Source organism: Euleptes europaea, chromosome 7 (assembly GCF_029931775.1).
Source record: "Euleptes europaea isolate rEulEur1 chromosome 7, rEulEur1.hap1, whole genome shotgun sequence".
Lineage (NCBI taxonomy): Eukaryota > Metazoa > Chordata > Lepidosauria > Squamata > Sphaerodactylidae > Euleptes > Euleptes europaea.
The window spans coordinates 79838450-79861610 of record NC_079318.1 but is presented as its reverse complement, the minus strand read 5'-3'; the positions used below and the strand labels follow the sequence as shown (position 1 = coordinate 79861610).

Below are 23161 nucleotides of genomic sequence, written 5' to 3'. Positions count from 1 at the left end.
GGTGACCTTTTAAATACAGTTGCGTGAGCAGCACGATTCAGAAATGTCAAGTGGGGATTAGTCATCTGTGCAAGTCTTCCAGAAATGAGTCTGTGCCTGACAAAAGCCTCAGCTCCAGATTCACGTAGAGACTGCCGTGTTCGCCATGTGGAGGCAATCGTGCAGCAGTCTCATGAGCTCAGAAAGCAAGAGGCTGCAGGAGTACCTGCTCTTTTCTCATTTCTTGGTGGAAGCAGGGCAATGCTCAAAGGTCAGCTAGGCCTGCCATTCTTTCATCTTGTGATTTCTCCTTTAGCTACTCTGTTCTGAAAGCTGGGAGCCAGCGTGGCGTAGTAGTCAAGAGTGGTGGTTTGGAGCGGTGGAGTCTGATCTGGAGAACCGGGTTTGATTCCCCACTCCTCCACATGAGCGGCGGAGGCTAATCTGGTTAACCGGGTTTGTTTCCCCACTCCTGCACATGAAGCCAGCTGGGTGACCTTGGGCTAGTCACACTCTCTCAGCCCCACCTACCTCACAGGGTGTCTGTTGTGGGGAGGAGAAGGTGATTGTAAGCCGGTTTGATTTATCCTTAAATGGTAGAGAAAGTCGGCATATAAAAACCAACTTTTTCTTCTACCAGGGTGGGGTGTCAAGGTTTGATCCCCATGGCTCTCACACACGGTGGGGGCAGGGAGAGATGGGGCATGTGGATTTCATTAATGGACCCTTTTCCTTTCCTCTGTAATTAGAGCAATAGATTAGGGCCCTCTCTCCTCCTTTCCAGAGGTGTTGGTGCGTCTTCTACTACATAAAGCAGATTAGAGAACTCCAGGGTAGATTTGCTTGACTTTTCTGTCAGCGATCTGTCTGGTGGGGAACATTCTCCTTGTTGGGGGGGGGGGGAAATGTGAATAGTGCAGAACTGAGTTACTAAATGGAAAGAAACTCCTGGTCTTTCTCAATCATCTTATTCCCTCCTCTCCGCAGTTGTGGGTGAAAGAAAGGATGCCCATGGCAGTTTCCACCGACCACGGCAAAGATCTTCCCACTGTGCAGCTGCTGATTAAGAAGAATCAGGTAGGACCTGTCAGGTGGGATGCGTAGGGGCCTGGGGAAGGGGAAAGGGTGGAATGGACAGCAGCCAGCTCTTGAAGTTATTTAGGTTCACAAGAACACAACCTTGCGTAATCAGGCTGTTCAACTATAATGCAAGAAGGCTACAGCCTAACCTGCAGTGCTTTGCAAATAAGCTCGCTAAGTTACTAGCAATACAGACTGGGTTGGGATGCACCGGTTATGGCAGTGCCTTCCTCCAGGGGAAGAGCCTCACATATCTGGGGGAGGCTCTGATTCCCAAGTATCATTAGTGGAACGAATCTGTGGGATCTAACCCACCTACCCAGCACAGTAATCAAAAACAGAAAGAAAGAAATCTCCAGAACCAATTGTTTTCTAGTTTGCAAAACATCCTTGAGAGCCAGCATAGTGTAGTGGTTAAGAGCGGTGGTTTGTAGAGGTGAAGTCTAATCTGGTGAACCAGGTTGGTTTGCAAAACTTCCTTGAGAGCCAGCATGGTGTAATGGTTAAGAGCGGTGGTTTGGAGAGGTGAAGTCTAATCTGGTGAACCAGGTTGGTTTCCCCACTCCTGCACATGAAGCCAGCTGGGTGACCTTGGGCTAGTCACCGTTCTCTCTGAACTCTCTCAGCCCCACCTACCTCACAGGGTGTCTGTTGTGGGGAGGGGGAAGGGAAGGTGATTTGATTCTTACTTAAGTAGTAGAAAAAGTCGGCATATAAAAAACCAACTCTTCTTCTGGTGACTTGGAAGTCATTTTTATTCGCCATAGGTAAGTCCCCTCACCGGCCAGCTGATTGGCTGTGGGGGCGGGGACCAGGGGTGGGGCAGTCCCTCACACCCAGCAGGGCCATGGCATTGCTACCATGGGTGACCAAGCAAGTAGCTATGTACAGGTCTAAATGACCCTGATGCTTTTGCAAGACCACCACATGTCTCTAGACCTTCAGAGTTTTCTGTAGTTGCAACTGTGGAAGAGTGGCTCTTGAATAGTTTTCAGAACTAAAGACCCTTTTGAATGTAAAGAGCAGTTACTTTTTTCTCACCCCTAGTTAATAACATCTTATTCATGAACAATAGGAAGATTTTCTTATGTCAGCCACATACAGGATGTATTGTTTCAGTTCCGTATGTAAAATCTGCCCCCTGCTGGCCAGTTCCTTTTCTTTGCCATTTCTTCACCTCCTGGCCCATTTTCTCAATGACGCAGAGTTCCTCTTTTACCAACTGTACATAATCCTTCTTAGTATATGGAGCCTTTGTGAGTTGTTTCCCCTAAACCCTCACTCCTTTCCCCCTTCGACCTCCTGTCCTTTCAGTATCTTCTGTCTGGTTTTTCCACCTGACTCATCTATCCAGTTCCCTTTCCTGTTGCCGAATTGACATTGTACTTTTCTCTCATGAGCTGCAGTGTTTGCTGAAATTCCATGACTGGTATCTTCTCCTTTACCATGAACATTCCATGACACCTCAGCTCAGCCAAAAAGTGGCGAGGGGTGTGTGTGCGGTCTCTCTCTCACAAGCAATAATGTTTAACTAGGCAGTGTGTGTATGAAGATACTGAGATAAAGAGATCTAGCAGGGAGTTGTGGGAGTCTGCCCAATGCAAGTGGCGCATTTATTCCTTTTGTCCCTCCTTTCTGACACTCTCAGACCCTGCAGAAGGAGATCCAGGGTCACCAGCCACGTATAAACGACATCGTGGGGCGGTGGCAGGGGCTGGCGTGCAGTGGCCTGGAAGCAGAGCTGCAGGGCCGTGTGGAGGCATTGCAGGAAATGTGGCAAGAGCTGCAGAAACAGGTGGAGCTGCGGCACGCGCGCCTGGAACAAGCACAGATGGCCCAGCAGTTCTACTTCGATGCCGCAGAGGCAGAGGCCTGGATGGGCGAACAGGAGCTGCACATGATATCAGAGGATAAAGCAAAGGTAGGAATGCATACATTTAAAAAAAAATAAGAGGTACTGGGGCTTATACCTTTCTGCAAGTCACGCCCAGAAGCCATTCCTCCTCCTGATCCTTGGAAGCACAGAAGCCGATGGGACAGTGAAGGAAAGGCCCCTCTGTACATGCTCAAATACCCCTTCTTTCTTATTGCTTCATATGTTCCAGTCCTAAGCACTGAGAACAGGATGCAAGAGAAGGGTGTGCTTCTTTCCCCCTCCCCAACCTTACTGATCACTTTTGGCAATGTCTTCAGTGATCACTTCTCTGTTGGAGGGGGTTACTTGCCTAGAAGTCAGAGGTCTTTCCAACATTCTCCGTTTCCTCACTTCTAACTTCCTGTTTTTGTGTGTGTGTGTGTGGGGGGGTGTTCAGTTCTGCACTTGTTTGGCTCCTTCTAGTGGCTAATTCGACATAAAGCAGTTTTAAGTGTAGTGTATCTAACTGCAGATTTAAACTGCAAATTTATATGCTGCATTTAAAGCTGCTTTATGTCAAATTGACCACTAGTAGGAGCAAAACACATGCAGAACAGGAAACTCCTCCCCCATAGAAACAGGAATTTAGAAGTGAGGAAATTGAGAATGCAGAAAAGTCCACACTCTGCAATCAGACTTGCCTCATAGTTTCAGATCTGTTGGGGGAGCCAGGGAGACTACCTGTAATTCTGCAACAATGAGCAGGGAAAGGCACTCTGCACATGCTCACCTGAACCCTTCTTTGCATGTATGGACCAAATCCTGATGTGGCATAATTGATTCTGGGATTAAGCCCGGGCTCAGATTTGCCTGTTGCATACACCACCCTTCTTACCCCCTTCCCGTGATTGTGATTTTGTTACCCTTGCTTTCCGAATTGAGGGGGGAAACCCTGCTGCCACTGTGTCTCCCCTCCAATAGGATGAGCTGATTGCCCAGGCCATGGTGAAGAAGCATCTGGTGATGGAGCAGGCCTTGGAAGACTATGCCCAGACCATCCACCAGCTCTCCATCCAGAGTCGTGAAATGGTAAACAACGGGCACCCTGAGAGGTAAGGCAGCCCCTGCATTTACTTACTTCATATCACCAGATGCAATGCTGCCAGAGCCCCACAGTCCTCTACCAGTGGGTTTAGCTCTGGTGGATGTCCAAGGCAAACTCCTGAGCCCTGCCTAATCCCAGTACATTTTTATCCCCCTCTTCCTCCAAGGAGCTCCAGATGGCATATCTGAGTCTCCCTTCCCCCATTTTATCCTCACAACAACCCTGTGAAGTAGTTTAGTCTGAGACTTTGGGACTGGCCCATAGGCACCCTAGGCACCCTGGTAGAAGGTCCCAGGTTCAATCTCCAGTTAAAGGATCTCGGGTAGCAAGTGCTGGGAAAGACCTTTCTCAACCTGAGACCCTGCAGAGCAACTGCCAGGTAGCATAGCCGTGGCCTGTGGTTCACCTGAGCAGGATCCGGGCTTCAAAAGCCTAAGGTGCTTGTCTGGTGGAGAGCCAGTGTAGTGTAGTGATTAAGAGCGGTGGTTTGGAGTGGTGGACTCTAATCTGGAGAACCGGGTTTGATTCCCCACTCATCCACATGAAGCCAGCTGGGTGACCTTGGACTAGTCACAGCTCTCTTAGAGCTCTCTCAGCCTCGCCTACCTCACAGGGTATCTGTTGTGGGAAGGTGAAGGGAAAGTGATTGTAAGCCGGTTTGATTCTTCCTTCAGTGGTAGAGAAAGTCATCATATAAAAACCAACTCCTACTCCTCCTGTTGTGGGAATTCTCTTTCCCACCTCCTGGTCCTTTGTGATTGGATTTCTCTGCCTGCTCACTTACCAAAAGCAGAGCCCAGGAAATTTGACAGGAAAGATAGACCTTGCACACAAGATTCTCTTAAACAGCACACCAAATGTATAACAGTAAACCATGCAGTTTTATTGGACTTACAAGAGAATATAAGGCAAAGAAAGAAGCAATACTTGGCTAAATATATATATAGCAGAATTTAACAAACCCACACATAAGTTGACATACAAACAAACAGCTAACAGAGTACTCTGGGTCATTCCAAGGAAGAGATGGCAACTACAAAGTATGGAGCCTTGGTCTCTTCCTTAGAAGGACAAAGGACTGGGCAGCTTGACTAGCCTTTTATAGGCTAAACCATGAGAAGGGGGTCCCAACTGGACACCTCCTTTCAAATTCTTCAGGAGATGGGTTTTCACAAATCATGGCTAATCTTGTTTGGAAAATATCCTGTTCCAAAATAAGTTTCCCAGATCCAGGGTCTCTGACAACTATTTGTTCGACCGTCAGCCCGTGTACAAAAACAATTCCCCCCATGCGTAAGCAGACAACAGCCTGGATAACCTACAAGAACCAACAGACAATTTGCTGCCTGTCTAAATGACCTTTCTATCCCTAAACATAATTTGGGGCACCTAATGTGTTTTGGTTGACTAACTTCTAGCAATGCAATTGCATGTATCCTTTAAGGTCAGGAGCCTAGTTGAAGCTGGGGTCAGCTAGAGGCCTGCCCCCTTGAAAGCCATAGTCAGGCCTTCATGTGGCTTCTAAGCTACAAGTTATAATATTAAGGTATAAAGATGGTTCTTCTTAAGCCAAACTAATTTTTAATATGAAAATTCTCACCACACTCCTTCTTCTCATCAAGAAGAAAAAGTTGGTTTTTATACCCCACTTTTCTCTACCTTAAGGAGCCTCAAAGCAGCTTACAATCTCCTTCCCTTCCCCTCCCCACAACAGACATCTTGTGAGGTAGGTGGGGCTGAGAGAGTTCTGAGAGAACTGTGACTGGCCCAAGGTCACCCAGCAGGCTGCATGGGGAGGAGGACTGGGGAATCGAACCCCGTTCTCTAGATTAGAGTCTGCCGCTCTTAACCACCACACCTCGCCGGCTCTTACTGGAGCAGTAAGGAAGTGTGCGAGGTAGGACATTGCCAGAAGACAACACAAGCACAGCGCAGTGGAGAGCAGTCGTAGCACACCAACAGACGGTAGTGGTTGTGTAAATGATATCTGTCCTTTTCCAACAGTGAGCGGATCACCCTCCGGCAGGGCCAAGTGGACAAGCTTTACGCCAGCTTGAAGGACCTGGCTGAGGAGCGCCGTGCCAAGCTTCAGGAACATCTCCGCCTGTGCCAGCTGAAGCGGGAGGTGGATGACCTGGAACAGTGGATCTCGGAGCGGGAGGTCGTGGCAGCCTCCCATGAGCTCGGGCAGGACTACGAGCACGTCACAGTGGGTCCCGCAGATCATCTCCTGCATTGGGGCTGGGGGAACTGAGCAGACCACTCTTTTAGTTATCCTGGTTTGGTTCTGGTCTTTATGACACTTGACACGCTGAGAGCCAGCATGGTGTAGTGGTTAAGAGCGGTGGTTTGGAGCGGTGGACTCTGATCTGGAGAACCGGGTTTGATCCCCCACTCCTCCACATGAGCGGCAGAGGCTGGTGAACTGGATTTGTTTCCCCACTCCTAGACATGAAGCCAGCTGAGTGGCCTTGGGCTAGTCACACTCTCTCAGCCTCACCTACCTCACAGGGTGCCTGTTGTGGAGAGGGGAAGGGAAGTTGATTGTAAGCTTGTTTGATGCTTCCTTAAGTGGTAGAGAAAGTCGGCATATAAAAAACAACTCTTCTTCTTCCTCTTCCCCCTCCTTGCTGTATCCTGCCTTCAGATGCTGCGGGACAAGTTTCGGGAATTCTCACGTGACACCAGCACCATTGGCCAGGAGCGGGTGGATGGTGTTAACCGGCTGGCGGATGACATGATCTCCTCTGGTCACTCTGAAAACGCCACCATTGCCGAGTGGAAGGACAGCCTCAACGAGGCCTGGGCAGACCTCCTGGAACTCATCGACACCCGGAGCCAGATGCTGGCCGCATCTTATGAGCTACACCGGTTCTACCATGATGCTCGTGAGACCCTGAGCCAGGTCCAGAACAAACAGAAGCAGCTTCCTGACGAGGTGGGGCGTGACCTCAACACCGCTGAAGCCATGCAGCGGATGCACAGCGCTTACGAGCATGACATCCAGGCGCTCAGCACCCAGGTATACCTTGTGATGGGGAGGAGAGGCATTTAGTCTGGTAGGGGTTTGAAGGCAGGTTAGATGAGCTCCAGAACAGGGAACCAGAGACTTAGGATTTGCAGATAAATCCACCAGGGATTGACAAGGCCCTTCCTTTTGCAAAGATTCCCAATGTGGTCATCTAGAAGTGGTTATTACCCACCATAGGTGACCATGCTAATGCTTTTTCACAAACTTGATATGGGATACATATGTATTACAAACACAAAAACCAGTGTTAAAGCTCACATGGTCACCACACCTAAAAAAGGATATTGTAGAGAAGGTGCTGAGAAGAGCAACCAAAATGATTAGGTGGCTAGGGCAACTACCCTATGTGCAGTGGTTAAAACGCTTAGGGCTGTTTAGCTTGGAAAGATGGCAGTTAAGGGGAAACATGATAGTCTATAAAATTATGCATGGTATGGAGTGGACAGGGAGAAGCTTTTCTCCCTCTCTCATAATACTAGAACGCTGGGTCATCTACTGAAGCTGGAGGGTGAGAGATTCAGAACAGATAAAAGGAAGAATTCTTCACACAGTGCATAGTTAAATTGTGGATCTGCCCCAGGACTTGGTGATGGCTGCCAACTTGGAAGGCTTTAAGAAAGGGGTGGGCATGTTCATGGAGAAGAGGGTATTCATGGCTACTAGTCAAAATGGATGCTAGTCATGATGCATACCTATTCTCACCAGGATCAGAGGAACATGCCTATTATATTAGGTGCTGTGGAACACAGGCAGAATAATGCTGCTGCAGTTGTCTTGTTTGTGGGCTTCCTAGAGGCACTTGGTTGGCCACTGTGTGAACAGACTGCTGGACTTGATGGATGTTGGTGTGATCCAGCATGGCCTTTCTATGTTCTTCTGAAGATAACTTGTTCAATGTAGTAAAGATAAGCTACTACTCATTATTGCCCTGACCTGGATGGCCCAGGCTAGCCTGATCTCGTCAGATCTCAGAAGCTAAGCAGGGTCAGCCCTGGTTAGTATTTGGATGGGGGACCACCAAAGAATACCAGGGTTGCTATGCAGAGGAAGGCACTGGCAAACCACCTCTGTTAGTCTCTTGCCATGAAACCTCAAAAGGGGTCACCATAAGTTGGCTGCACCTTGACAGCACTTTACACACACACACACACACACTACTCATTATTAGAACAAATTATCCATCTCAGTTAACCTTTTTGGGTTCATCCAGTTACAGTATTTTAAAAATATATATTTTTTATTTGATCATACCCTGCTTTTCTATTCATTGGGGCCCCACGCAGCTTACAACCTCGTTCTGTCCTATTCTGTTTTTATCCTGAACAATCACAAACATAGCTTGAGGCTGGAAGCTTCCAGAACGGCTCTTGATGTTGAAAGACCTTGACCTTTGTGGTTTGTTTGGCTGGCAGGTAAAGCAGGTGCAGGACGATGCGGCACGGCTGCAGAAGGCCTACGCGGGTGAGAAAGCGGACGACATCCGGAGGCACGAGCAATCCGTAAGCGAGGCTTGGGCTGACCTGCTCAGTAGCAGCAATGGCCGCCGGCAGCTGCTTCTTGACACGGTTGACAAGTTCCGTTTTTTCCGCATGGTGCGTGACCTGCTGCTTTGGATGGATGGAGTCAACCTCCAGATAGATGCTCAGGAGAAGCCCAGGTAAGAGGACACGTGAGCAGGGCTTTGGTAAACTGCTCAAGCCCCCCACACCCACCTTGAGAGCCAGCGTGGTGTAGTGGTTAAGAGCAGTGGTTTGGAGCTGTGGAGTCTGATCTGGAGAACTTGGTTTGTTTCCCCACTCCTACACAGCTGAGTGACCTTGGACTAGTCATTAGGGTTGCCAACCTCCAGATACTAGCTGGAGATCTCCTGCTATTACAACTGATCTCCAGCCGATAGAGATCAGTTCACCTGGAGAAAATGGCCACTTTGGCAATTGAACTCTGGCATTGAAGTCCCTCCCCTTGCCAAACCCCGCCCTCCTCAGGCTCTGCCCCAAAAACCTCCTGCCAGTGGCAAAGAGGGACCTGGCAATCCTACTAGTCACAGAGTTCTCTCAGCCCCACCTACCTCACAGGGTGTCTGTTGTGGGGACGGGAAGGGAAGGGAAGGTGATTGTAAGCTGTTTTGATTCTTCCTTAAGGGGGATTGAGAAAGTCGGCATATCAAAACCAACTGTTCTTCTCCTCCTCCTTGGATGTCAGTGTGTTGTGAGGCCTGACTGGGCCCTCAAGCATCTAAATCTCCTGAAGCATGCTTGAGAGGGTGGCCTCCTCCTTTTCCCTGACCTCTGCTTAAAAGGGGCTCGGCTGCCAATTTCCCAGTATTCCTTTGCTTCACACAGGGATGTGTCAGCTGCTGACTTGGTCATCAAGAACCACCAAGGAATCAAGGCTGAAGTTGAAGCCCGGACTGACAGCTTCAACGCTTGCATTTCCATGGGCAATGAGTTGCTAGCCAAGGGCCACTATGCCTCTGACAAGGTGGGAAGGCCTCTCCTAGTTAACAGCGCTGTTACTCTTTTGCATGGAGAACTGATTTTAAAATTATGCACCTTTATAGTTTAGTTTTTTAGGTAACCTATTCCCACTCCCCAGAGAGAATAAAATAACAGATTGGCTTAAAATAGAGAGATAAGAAACTTGCCCTTGAGGCTTTAAATTACAGGAAAGAAACCCTCTGAATAACCTGAATAGTAATAGAACAACAAAAAGGGGACAAACTCAACCAATTGAGTAGGCAGAGTTTGTGTGACCACAGCACAAGCAAGAGAGAAGCCACACAATGCCCAAAATTCTCTCTGGCCACTAAACAATATAACAGTATAATTACATTTATTCCTAAGTGTACACAGTAAAATTGGAGTGCACTCCAGGCCCTGTGTTTTTAACAATTTTACCGTGTACACCTATAAATAAATGTGGTATAGTTGTTAAGAGCGGTGGTTTGGAGCGGTGGACTTTGATCTGGAGGACCGAGTTTGATTCCCCACTCCTCCACATGAGTGGCGGAGGCTAATTGATGATCTGGATTTGTTTCCCCACTCCTCCACATGAAGCCAGCTGGGTGACCTTGGGCTAGTCACACTCTTTCAACCCCACCTACCTCACAGGCTGCCTGTTGTGGGGAGGGGAAGGGAAGGTGATTGTAAGCCGGTTTGAGTCTGCCTTAAGTGGTAGAGAAAGTTGGCATATAAAAAGCAACTCTTCTTCTTCTTCCCCCATCAACCTGGATTTGAAAGTCTTCCTAATAATTTGGTACCCTTGACAGATAAGCTCTTAAAGTCTTCCCTTTGCCATTTGAACTGTGTGTAGACCCACCATAAGAGGGGCTTTACACTGTCTGGGTGCTCTCTCCCCACTGCTAACAAGCTATTATGACCATATTTTGTTGTTTCCCCGCACCCCCGGTTCCTTCCTCTTTGTTGCTCAGATTACAGAGAAGTTGACCCAACTTCAGGACCGGCGCAGGGAGATCAATGACAAATGGCGGGAGAAGATGGACTGGTTACAAATAGGTACGGTGGAAGCAGGGAAAGGAGGTGTTGTTTGGCAAGCAGCACAGGGGAAAGGGCTAGGTTGGCTCTGGGATGGGTGGTGGAAATCCATGATTAATCAGTAGGTGGGTATATGTCAGACTCAGGGTTTTGTCCTTAGTGTCCCTTCAAGCAAAACTCGCTCAGGCAAGACTCTGAAACAGGTTGGGCTTTATTTGGGGTCAAGATTGGACAAAGTCAGAAGTCGACTGCCACCTTAGCAGAAGAAGGTTACTAATGGAGAATAGGGTTAGAATACAGGGTTAAAATACATTGCATAGTGTCACGCAGACCAGTAGAATCTATGATAAGCGTTCTCAGGGTAGACAGTCATAACATAGTATTGCAAGGCATAACAAGAGTGCAGCTGTGGTAAACAGGACGGGCACATACCACACCAGTAGGCAGAGAAATAAATTGTACAAAGCATGAGAACCAAATGACATATGACCAGGGCCTAGTCAGACAGGCCTGAAGCAAAGTCAGGCCAAGAAGCAAAATCAGGCCAAGATGAAGGGACGGACCTGACACAGGCCAAGATGGAGGGACGGACCTGACAGTATAACTGAGCAGCTCTTATTTGTATTCCCACTTTCCTCCACAGAGCTTGAGTTGATGCCCTTAGGGATTATCCCATTTTACCCTCGCAACAGCCCCATAAAGGAAGTTAGCCAAAAAGATTGTCATTTAGCCAAGGCTATGGAAGACCCAACATGAGATGGATTGACTCTATAAAGGAAGCCATGGCCCTCAGTCTGCAAGACCTGAGCAAGACTGTTAACAATAGGACTTTTTGGAGGTCATTGATTCATAGGGTCACCATAAGTCTGAAGCAGCTTGACGGCACGTAACACATACACATCACAGCTGAGCAGGGATTTGAAGGGAGGTCTCTCAAGTCAGAGCACAACACTCTTTCTGAGTGGCACTTGAAGTACTATTCTGGTTTGCTCGCTCGTTCTAAAGTTGTGGCTCACCGCTGTAAACCAGGAAGTCCACGAACTTGCTGGGTGGACTTTGACAAGCTGCAGTCTCTTGGTGTCTCCATTTGTTCAATATGGAAATAATCATACAGCCTACCTGACGAAGATTTTGTAATGATTACTGAGATAGTGCTTTGAATTCTCGCTCTCTCTTCTCTCCTTTGCTTATTCCATGATGGAGGGCCAGATCAGTGTGCATTGGGAGTTCCGTGTCCAACAGTCCCAGCCATTTAAAAAACTGAATTGCCAGGTATGCGGGGGCCTGATTCAAATCAGGACTGTGTCAAGAGGGTCAAGAGGGTTTAACCCTCCCCTCTCACCTGCAGTTTTCCTGACCTGAAATGGTCCTAGGATTTGGGTTTTGGCCCTTTGTCATGGTTGTCCAGTGTGGACAGTCAGGCATTGTGCAAGGGAAAACTGAGAAGTTGTACTGGGGTGGGAAACAGTGCCATACATAGAAGCCCAGAACTTCTGGTTGCAAGTACCTTTCAAGATGCATTGAAAACCCAAATAGTGGAAAGGCTGTAAATGTTTGGAATGTGTGTGTGTGTTAAGTGTTGTCAAGTTGCCTCCAACTCATGGCAACCCTATGAATCAATGTCCTCCGAAATGTCCTATCCTTAACAGCCTTGCTCAGGTCTTGTCAACTGAGGGCTGTGGCTTCCTTTATTGAATTAATCTATCTCATGTTGGGTCTTCCTCTTTTCCTACTACTTTCAACTTTTCCTTGCATTGTCTTTTCTAGTGATGCTTGTCATCTCATAATGTGACCAAAATACGATAGCCTCAACTTAGTCATTTTAGCTTCTAGGGTAAACTTGCTTGATTTGATCCAGAACCCACTTACTTGTCTTTTTAGCAGTCCACAGTATCCGTAAAACTCTCCTCCAACACCACATTTCAAAGGAATCAACTTTCTTCCGGTCAGTAAAGAAAATAAAAACATGGTCTTCCTCACAGCCTTCTCTTGCTCTCTCTTTCTCACACACGCATATGTTGCGCAGTCATGGAAGTGCTGATGTTTGGACGGGACGCCAGCATGGCCGAGGCATGGCTCGCCAGCCAGGAGCCGATTGTACGCTCTTCCGAGTTGGGCGGCAACGTGGATGAGGTGGAGAATCTCATCAAGCGCCATGAGGGCTTCCAGAAATCGGTTGCCGCCTGGGAGGAGCGCTTCCTCGCGCTGGAGAAGCTAACCACGGTTAGTAGGCGAGGGAGGTGGAACGGGGTGGGCGAGGAAGTGCTGGAGGGACTGGAGAAGTGCCCGAGTTAGGTCTTGCCTGTCTAACTCAGGCACACAGTTTATGTCTTCTGTTATGCGGTTTACTTGTCTGTTTGTTAGAATTTTTATCCCAAAGAGTTAGATTCTTAGCTGATCAGCTGAAGTTCAGTCAAAGGTAACTGTTGACTGGCTTCTTCATAAAGTTATTTTAATCCTTTTAAAAAAGTTATCTAAGCTGATGGTCATCGTTATATCTGGCGACAGTGCCTTCTGTAATTCCGTTGACTGCATCGCTTGACATATTACGACTAACGCTTTTTTTGCACTATTTCTCATTTGTGTAATCCTAGTCCTGTTTGCATTTCTTATTAAATCTCTCATGCTATTTGATTGCATTGTTTTATAGTGTTTAACGCACCTTTATTTACTTTATTTATAGGTGGGCTATAAATACAGTAAATCTGTTTTTTAATAGTGATGTTATGTGTGAAAAGTACTTCCCTTTATTGGTCATGAATAAATTAACTGAATTTGGGTGAATTCTGGTACTATGGGAGAGAAAGAGAAATATCCACTCTAGCCGTCATTTGACTATCCATAATTTGACTATCCATAATTTGACTAACCATAATTTTACTGCCTTTACTACTGCCTTTATCTAAACAAAGGTCTCATTCACTAATGCATAAGAAGGAGTTAGAATGCTGAGGTGTTGGAACAGCTGGAGGATCACATTTTGAAAAAGATTCTTGATGTGGTTTTTTTAATCCCTACAAATGGAAAACCAATACAGCAAGAAGAGAGAGGGGCTAGAACCCTTTCTCCCTGCTGTGCCAGTTTCCCGCTTGCAGGGAGTTTTTCACACTAAGGAACCTACAAAGCTGAAATTAACTCCTTGAAGCCAGATGTGGTGCAGTCTATTCTACCACTTCATCCTCACCCCGTTCTCCTGCGTAGGTGAATCAGATCCCACCCCACTCCATCCTTCCTTTTGGCAGCAAGCTCTGTAAGCGAGTATTTAACGTTGGCACTTACATCTCCCCTGCCAGCTGGAAGAGAATGAGCGTCGCCAGCGGGAGCAGGAAGAAGAGAGGAAAAGGAGGTCCGTGACACCACCCCTGCCAGAACCTGTAGCCACAGTGCCACAGAGCCAGCCTCTGGACAGACAGCATGCCCCAAGCAACAGCCACGACAACAGGTGAGAGCAAGGAGCTCTGTATGCTTATCCACAGTGACGCACGTACAAGCAGTATTAGTGGCAGGATCTGGGAGGGCAGCGGAGGCAATATATTGTATGGATTTCATTTGGAAAAGGTCTGAAAATGAAATGACCGCTTTTTCAAAGTTAAAGCCAGGAAGTTAATTTTCTTGAAACCTGAAATCGTTATTTTAAATACACGTAGAAGCTTTGTGTGTGCACGCTTCATGCTCTGACAACCAGGCAACAGGCAGACCTCTAGAAATGAGGGATGAAATTTCTGACGAAGCTGAAGAATGACAAGTTAGGGTCACAATCTGAAACTTTAAAACCTTCTAGTCTAAAATTTGCCTGGTTGATTACAGGATATATAAGAATGATCCTAAACTTGTATAATGAATTGATTAAAAGTTTGAAGACGATTTTTATCAGTGTATTAAGTTGTCAACTTAAAACTGTTATTCCTTCACCCCACCCTGAATTTAAAATTCAACAGACCCTATAATTAGGATATTGTACCCACAAATCAATTTGTAATATTTTCTATAGAGGGGGAAAAACCTAATTAGCTTATGCCACCTCAGTCAGGGCTACCAAGGTGGCTAACAGTTAAAACAAAATGTTATAAAAACATATGATAAAAACAATTCAAAAAACAAAAACTAAACTAAAATACATCTTTAAAACACATAAAGCAGTAAAAATGTATGGCGGAAAGGAGGGATCGTTGAGGGTATGTCAAATGAAACAAAAAGTCTTCACCAGCTGATGGAAGGCAGTGACAGAAAGGGACAGATTAATATACCTGGCCAATAAGGCCTTCTTTTGGATTGCCACCTGCTAATCTCATAAGGCAGGAGCAGCTGAAGCAAGGCCTTAGAAGTAGGGTTGCCAGGTCCCTCTTTGCCACCAGTGGGAGGTTTTTGGAGCGGAGCCTGGGGAGGGGGGGGACGACTTCAATGCCATAGAGTCCAATAGCCAAAGCGGCCATTTTCTCCAGGTGAACTGATCTCTATCGGCTGGAGATCAGTTGTAATAGCAGGAGTTCTCCAGCTAGTACCTGGAGGCTGGCAACCCTACTTAGACGGTGACATCAGTGGTTGGGTAGATTTTTATGGGAGTAAGTGGTCCTTCAGGTATTCTGCTCCCAAACTGTGTAGGGATTTAAGGAGTCAACACCGGCCCCTTGAATTGAACCCCGGAAGGAAATTGGGAGCCGGAGTAGATGGACCAAGATTGGAATCAATATTCCAGCTGCAGCCTTCAGTACCAATTGAAGTTTCAGAGCACGTTTCAAGGACAGCCCCATGCAGACCCCACGGCAGTGTTCCAATCTAGCTTTGCGAAACTGGAGACCATGGTATTGTACTTTTGAGGAGCGCAAAAAAGAAGGGAAGGGGATACCTTACTTTGGGAGGGGGTAGTCTCTCCATAGAACCACTATGATGTGGAATTACAGCACTGATGCATTCCCCACCCCCAATATATATCCTTCTGCAGGAGTCCAGGAGAGCGAGGTCTGTCATTGGAGTTGCCATCTCTGAATGGGATTGACCCTGATTCTGAGTCTCCCCAGGTGAGGCATGGATGTGTGGAGTGCTGGGGGAGGTCTGGGGAGTGACACAGAGGGAAGAAGAGAAAACACAGAGCTGATTGGCTGGGCCGCATGTTCCTGGGATGGGACTTTACTACAGTCGCAAGAGATGCATTGTCACACCCTGCTGTTTAAGCAAAACTCAATCGCCCCAAGAGAAATTTTATTCAGGCAAAGCTTATCATAACCCAACATCCCATATCTTGATGTGGAAGTCCCCTCTGACTCAGAAAGAGAATCCAAGACATTTTAATGGACTCCACCCTTGCTGTTCCTTAACACCTGGAGCCCCCTTTACCACATACATAGTGTCTCCTTCCTCTCCCCTTCAGAGCACTTCTTGAAACTCATGGTTTCCATGAAGCCCACTAGAAAACCCCTTAACCCCCATCCCCAACTAGAATCAAGTCTAAGGAAGTGTAACTACATTGGCTGTTGTCCATCTCTTGTTCCTCTTGCCTCATCCTTTCTTGTCTTCCCCCACTGTAGGAAATAAGACTGTGAGCTCCTATGGGGCAGGGACCTTTCATTTTGTGGTACCTGTTACTCTATAAAGCAACAGGAACACTGATGTTGATGTAAAAATAATAATTGGCAAGGGGGAAAAAGGACATCCTTCCTGATCCTTCCTGATCCTTTCCTGCAGGGAGAGAGCTGAGGCCTGTATTAATTTGTTGTGTTTTGTATTCTGCCTTACTTCCATTGTGATTCTCAGCACTGTATACATGGGTCAGTGGGTGAGGGATTGGGTCCTAGGAGGTCTCCCATCCATGCACTGAGCAGACCCATTTAGCTCAGCAAAGTGGCATCATGATCCAACCCTATCCTGGGGGGAATCATTGAATATGATGAAGAAGAGTTGGTTTTTATATGCCGACTTTCTCTACCACTTAAGGAAGAATCAAACCGGCTTACAATCTCTTTCCCTCCCCCTCCCCTCAACAGACACCCTGTGAGGTAGCTTGGGGTGAGAGAGCTGTGACTAGCCCAAGGTCACCCAGCTGGCTTCATATGTAGAAGTGGGGAAACAAATCCAGTTCACCAGATTAGAGTCTGCCGCTTATGTGGAGGAGTGGGGAATCACACCCGGTTCTCCAGATCAGACTCCATCACTCCAAACTACCACTCTTAACCACTACACCATGCTGATAGAGACTGAGGGTTGTGTGCAAACACAGTATCTGTGATATCACAAGTGAAAAGGTATCTGATATGTTCCCATCTTTTCCAGATGTCTGAGACGTCAGGGACTGTGAATGGGTCACGGCTGGACTCCGTGTCCAAGGGAAAGGAGCCCAGCCCAGTTCCATCACCCAAACTCCGCCCCAAGCTGACTGCCCTTGGCACTGATCCTGCTCAGTCAGCCACACTGCCCTTGCGAATGCCGGATTCCTCAGCCTCGGAACAGATGGAGGGGATGCTGTGTCGAAAGCAGGAAATGGAGTCACATAGCAAAAAAGCAGCCAACAGGTGAGACAGGCATGGCTCCAGAAGGGTGTTTTGGAATGGCAGATAGCAAAATATATTTCATAAGCTTTCGTAGATTTTGAAATTGCTGGTTTTTTTAAAAAAATATTTGTTCTGCGGTAAGCATTCCAAAAGATTTCAGGGTCTCAGAAAGACAATGGTCGTTTCCAGCATTGCTGAGATCCTTTAAGTAAAGATGCTGGAAATCTAGCCTGCCATCTTCTGCACAATACACGTGCTCTACCATTGAAGTATAGTAGCTTATAGGAAAGTGCTGACAATAGAATATTGACAAAAAGGACAACCTCAATGAGGGAAATGAAAGGTCAGTTTCATGGGAGAAAACTACACCAATGCCTGGGGGGAAAGGGGAGAGGCTGTGAGCTTTCGGCAGGTTGTGATGGGGAGAGGATGCTGAGGCAAGGAGGCTGAAAAGGGTAACAGCTTGGATGGAGGGTAGCTGAATGAAGTAGCATGAGTTGAAGAGCAAGAGGAAGGATGGGTGGAAGAGACAGAGGAGTTACAAAGGCTAAGTAGCCTGAAGAAAAAAGAGAAGCTCATATTGAGGAAAAGGAGCTAGGGAAAGGTTTCACACAGGGACCAGAAAACACATTTGTATGTGAATGAATTTCATATGTGGAACTGAATTCAGCCTGCCACCTCTTTTAGCTGCTTGTTAGGCTCAGAGAGAAGTCGGACCAGAACTAACGGGTTGAAATTAAATCAAAAGAGTTTCCAGCTAAACATTAGGAAGAACTTTTTGACAGAGCAGTTCCTCAGTGGAACAGGCTTCCTCGAGAGGTGGTGGGCTCTCCTTCCCTGGAGGTTTTTAAGCACAAGGCTAGGTGGCCATCTGTCAGCAATGCTGATTCTGTGAACTTAGGCAGATCATGAGAGGGAGGGCAGGAAGGGTTGCATGAATGTTTGGCTTTCGTGGCCCTTTCTTGCATGCCAAGGGTACTGCCGATTGCCACTTTGGTGTCAGGAAGCAATTTCCCTCCAGGCCAGAAATCCTGGAGGGTTTGTGGTTTTTTTTGGCTATCTTCTGGGCATGAAGTAGGGGGTCACTGGGGGTGTGGTGGTGGTGGTAGCTGTGAATTTTCTGTATTGTGCAGGGGGTTGGACCAGATGACCCTGGTGGTCCCTTCCAACTCTATGATTTTATGGTTCTATGAAGTGTGGGCTGCTGCCTGGGGCTACTGAGGAGGTGTCCAGATCCTTTGGACATACAGATAACCCCTTATTAACCTGTCTCTCCAGATCCTGGCAGAACATCTTTTGCATTGTGCGGAGGGGTAGCCTGGGCTTCTACAAGGACAGCAAGTATGCTAGCAACGGCATCCCTTACCATGGCGAGGTGCCCGTCAGTTTGCAGGGGGCACAGTGTAACGTTGCCTTGGACTACAAGAAGCGCAAGCATGTCTTCAAGCTTGGGTAGGGAGTGCCCTTTTGGCCACACAGTATTAGCCTTTTTTTCTGTTAAGTTTCCCCACTTTTAAGACTAAACACTGTAGGATGTGCCTACCCTAGTAATGCTAGGGAAGTTCCATGTGGGTTGTACTGTCATGGCTCCCAGGCTGGGAATTTTGGGAGCTATTGTCCCATGAAGGGGGTTGAGGAATCTCTATCAGGGAATTGTCAGCATCCCCACAAAGGTCCAGTTCTATAGGTACGATCGTATCCTTGAGGTTACACCTGCCAGACAAGGACAGGATCAGGGCTAAACTAATTTTGACTTGGGAACACTCAAGTTAACAGCACTGCAGAGCTGTTACAGCATTGGAACTTGCAGTTACAATGCCGATAGCTTATGCCAAAATGTTATGTCCAAACCGGCTATGTTGCCATAAGGGGCAGAAGTGGAACGCATTGGGAGTGTGCTAAAGGGAGGACCAGAGGAATGGCCAAGATAGTTCTGATCCTATGGTCTCCCAGGGCAAAGGCCTACCTCCCCCGCTGACAGCCATGGTGGCAAAAGAGCTGTTGGAAGTAATTGTTCTCTGCTAGACACCCATGCAGCTCCCATAGGGTCTCAAAACATTGCACCAGCATCAGTTCAGGCTTCACAGCAGCCATTTTAGGCCAGGCTATATGACCTCTCTGCACATTTGTCTTTTACAGAAGAAGATAACATTTTCTTTGCTTTCTTTCTGCAAACTACGCTACCCAGTGTCCTGTCCATAGTGGGATTTGGGCTTGTAGGTGATCCCTGGGCACGCCTCAGGAATGATTACTGCATTTTTCTCCTCCCTGCAGGTTAAATGATGGCAAAGAATATTTATTCCAGGCTAAGGATGAGGTGAGTGGATCCCTGACTTTGCCATTTCTGTTATTCGAGTGCTGCCATGAGAGGCGCCAAACCTCTACTTTTAGCCCAAGACCAAGACCACGGTTACACAACCCGGATAACCTACAAGAAACAACATGCTTGAATATTCCCTAGAACAGGGGTTTCCAACCTTTTTGAGCCTGCGGACACTTTGGAATTCAGATCAAATGCGGTTGGCACAACCACAAAATGGTTGCCAGTGGAGGCAGGGCCAGCCACAGAATGGTTGCCGCAGCTTTACCTTTATCTTCACACAGTGAAGATCTTTATACTGTAGTAGCAGCTCCTGGTGTAACAATGTTTTTTTTTTAATCTGCACATCTAATCAAATCTCCAATGGCCAGTGAGAAAACTTGCTGGGTGCCTGTCCCATCCCACTTTCTAAAAACGGCGTGCACCTGGAAAAGTGTCGGTGCCATGGTGCCCATGGGCACGACATAGGGGATCCTTGCTCCAGAATGCATGGAAAATAATTTCAAAAATAATAAGATGCAGGGCTTTTTCCTGTCTGTACTCCAGTATTTGGCTCTTAAAATCTATCTGTTCGGCACATATTTATCACATGAACACATGAAGCTGCCTTATACTGAATCAGACCTTGGTCCATCAGAGTCAGTATTGTCTACTCAGACCGACAGTGGCTTTCCAAGGTCTCAGGCAGGGGTCTTTCACATCACCTACTTGCCTCGTCCTTTCAACTGGTGATGCTGGGGATTGAAGCTGGGACCTTCTGCATGCCAAGCAGATGCTCTACCACTGAGCCACATCTCCTTCCTGCAAAGAATTCAGGGCAGCAACCAGCATTCTTCCTTACCCTTTTATCCCCACAATAGCCCTGTGAGGTATGACAGCCTGAGAGTGTGTGACTTGCCGAAGAGTACTCACTGAGCTTCTTGGCAGAGTCCTAACTAAAAAGAAAAAGAAAAAACTCTTAGCCCCATCCTACTTCCTCCTTTCAGTAATGCGTGGTGAGGGGGAATGCCGTCTGTGCATGCTCCTGGGGAGATAGTCTCTCACAGAAGAAGGGTTGCCAGGTCCCTCTTCGCAACCAGCGGGAGGTTTTTGGGGTGGAGCCTGATGAAGGCAGGGTTTGGGAATGGGAGGGATTTCAGTGCCATAGAGCCCAATTGCTAAAGCAGCCATTTTCTCCAGGGGAACTGATCTATATCGGCTGGAAATCAGTTATAAGAGCCGGAGATCTCCTGCTAGTACCTGGAGGTTGGCAACCCTACACAGAAGGCAAGGGTGCTCAACATAGCCATTCTCCTCTCTCTTTTCTAGGCTGAGATGAGCAGCTGGATGCGAGTCATCAATGCCGCAGCCACCTCCGCCCCAACGCCGCAAGGGCTTGCAGAGGAACAGCCGCCACTCATCAGTAAAGGAATGACACGCACCCTGAGCATGCCCCCCGTGTCCCCCAACAGCGGCCCCGAAGGGACCGTCACGCTGCGTAGCAAAGAGACCAAGGAAAAGGACCGTGAGAAGCGCTTCAGCTTTTTCAAGAAGAACAAATAGGAGTCCCATGTGGGGAACGGGTGGGCGGGGGACTGCAGCTGCCGAATCTGTGCGAAACTGATGGTCCGGGTGGGTGTGGCGAGGGACTTCGGACCTGGGGAAGACTGGGGAAGCAACACAGCTGACAGAGACCATGATTATTTTTCTTAGTACTGCAGATTGCATGAAGCATCTCCAAACTTTACACGGAATGCCTCTCCTCCCTCCCCCACACCAGAAAAATACAAACAAAAAAAAACAGGCCACAATGCCTCAGTCGGAGCACGTTTGCAAGGTGAAGCCATGTCAGGGATTGGGTCTGAGGTACTGCACTTGGAAGAGGCTCTTGCAGGGGAGGGGAAATAGGAATCACCAAAGTGTGGGTGTCACCGGAGTGCGGGCCAGGGGGCATGAGCAATGCACATCACCTGTCATTCTATATGCACAGGGACTCAGGGCTTTGGGGTTGCTGGAGCACGGGCTCTGCCAAGGCTTTTCCGTTACCAAGCTGGTATCAACAGTCTGTTGGGTACAGGAAGAAATGGGTTCTTTGGTCTTCTGGTGTCAAGAATTTCTCCTTTCCCCCACCACAGACCCCATCCTCTTAGTCAGGAAATGCTTCTGCCATCGAATCCCACCCACCCCCCATTTCACCCTCCTGCTGCAGGATTGCTCTAGAGACACCCCTCTCCCCTTTGTTGCCTAACCTGAGGTGGGTGCTGCTGAGTCAGAATGGTGAAGGGAAGGACTGCGGCCTGTTTGGAGGCGGAAGGAAAATCAGGTTTGGAGGAGAGGCCTTTTTCCTGAGGCACCGCTAGCCCTATATAAGGCCCTAACAGGGCAGGGCTGTGGCCTAACCCGTGCCATAGGACAGAGCTCATGCCACGCAGCTACAAATCAGGGTGAGAATTTAAAGAGAAGGAGCAAGGGGTGCTGTGAAGCTCTTTTGCCCCTAAAACTGTCAGCTACTCAAGCTGGCTTTTCTGTCATCTCTGCTTCCTTACCGTCGTGAAAACCAACCAGGAGAAATGTGAGTTTGGAGTGTCGAATGCAGCAGACTGGAGAAGGGGTTCAGTGCCTCTCTCTGTTCTCTGTTTAAAATTGTACCCAGACTCCTCCCTTCCATCGCGTCATGAAGTTACCTTATACTGTCGTGGCACAGTATGGTCTGACTGGCAACGGCACTCCAGGCCTCATGGAGCGAAAGGCCTTCTCCCCAGGACCTGCTCCCTTTAATTGGGAATGTCAAGAATGCCTCTTTTCAGTTGTATGGCAGGCTGCCTTCTTGCCCACAGCTCCACCACACTCACTTCTAGTGGGGGCCTTTTAGCATCCCACCCAAGAACCTTCTCTGTCATCATGGCCACTTCTGCCAGGCCTTGATTTCCTGAGGCCCCACTTGGGCCTCCAGTAGCCCACTCCTGAGGCCCATCTAGTACAACACTCTATTTCTATCAGGGCCAGCCAGACTACCCATGAGGTAAACTAATTAGCAGAGCCTGACAGAAACAGATATCCTGTCATCTGGTGCTCAGAAATATCCAGCCTCTGAAGATGGAGGTTCCATTCTCAGTGATCGTGGCTGATCCATGAATGCTCTGAGCTTTTGTTTTTTTGAAAGCCTTGGGTTCTAAAGACCGTTTCAGTATCCTGTGGCAATGAGTCCCAGACCTCTGTCCCAAAAGGGGTGGAGAATTGAAGGGAGCAGACCCTCTTAAGTTTTACGAAGCCTGTCCTTCAAACGACACTACTCAGGGTCCTTCTAAAAAGATGAGGCAGGAAATTTTTATTTCTGAAAACTATATTAGGAGGAACTGGCATTTCCAGGGGAGGAATATGTGTCTTAGCTATTGCCAATGTCTTATAGCTTTGCCTGATAGTGGGGACTGAAGTTTCTCCACCGGTCTTTCGGAGCTTGCTGCCTGACAGCTACTCTTTACCTGCTGAGCCCCTGTAGGAGTGGGAATCTCTCCACTTCTGAGTTTTGCATCCCATACCTCGGTGTTCCTGCTTCATCCCTTTTCTAGTCTGGTTTTCTGACCTGTGCCTTCCTTTTTCATAATCGTATGCTGCCCTGATGGCCTGCCATATCCTTTTCCTCTTCCCTCCTCCCCCCCGCATCAAGATAGCAACCCCACCCCCCCCAGCCACCCCTTACAAAGGATGCAGAGGGTGCCTGGGTGCAAGGCTCCTAGCTGGGTCCGTAAAGGCCCAGCTCACTGTGGCCCAACACTGCTTGGATTGCGGGAAGTAATTGGGATGAGGATTTCGAGGCAGGACTCCTGGCTTGA

General features: G+C 47.9%; 1 protein-coding gene across 1 annotated transcript in view; it reads left to right on the top strand.

Annotated features, from left to right (window-relative positions):
• Positions 1–20916, top strand: part of SPTBN2 (spectrin beta, non-erythrocytic 2) — a 70573-nt gene extending 49657 nt beyond the window's left edge. Inside the window, exons 21-35 of the mRNA XM_056852463.1 lie at positions 967–1056; positions 2708–2980; positions 3896–4026; positions 6024–6228; positions 6667–7041; positions 8463–8707; positions 9393–9531; positions 10481–10565; positions 12571–12767; positions 13838–13986; positions 15487–15562; positions 16812–17050; positions 18308–18481; positions 19304–19346; positions 20658–20916. Coding sequence (XP_056708441.1) covers positions 967–1056; positions 2708–2980; positions 3896–4026; positions 6024–6228; positions 6667–7041; positions 8463–8707; positions 9393–9531; positions 10481–10565; positions 12571–12767; positions 13838–13986; positions 15487–15562; positions 16812–17050; positions 18308–18481; positions 19304–19346; positions 20658–20891 — 2655 coding nt within the window. The 3' untranslated portion in view covers positions 20892–20916. The remainder of the gene's footprint in view (positions 1–966; positions 1057–2707; positions 2981–3895; positions 4027–6023; positions 6229–6666; positions 7042–8462; positions 8708–9392; positions 9532–10480; positions 10566–12570; positions 12768–13837; positions 13987–15486; positions 15563–16811; positions 17051–18307; positions 18482–19303; positions 19347–20657) is intronic.
• The last annotated feature ends 2245 nt before the right edge of the window (positions 20917–23161 follow it).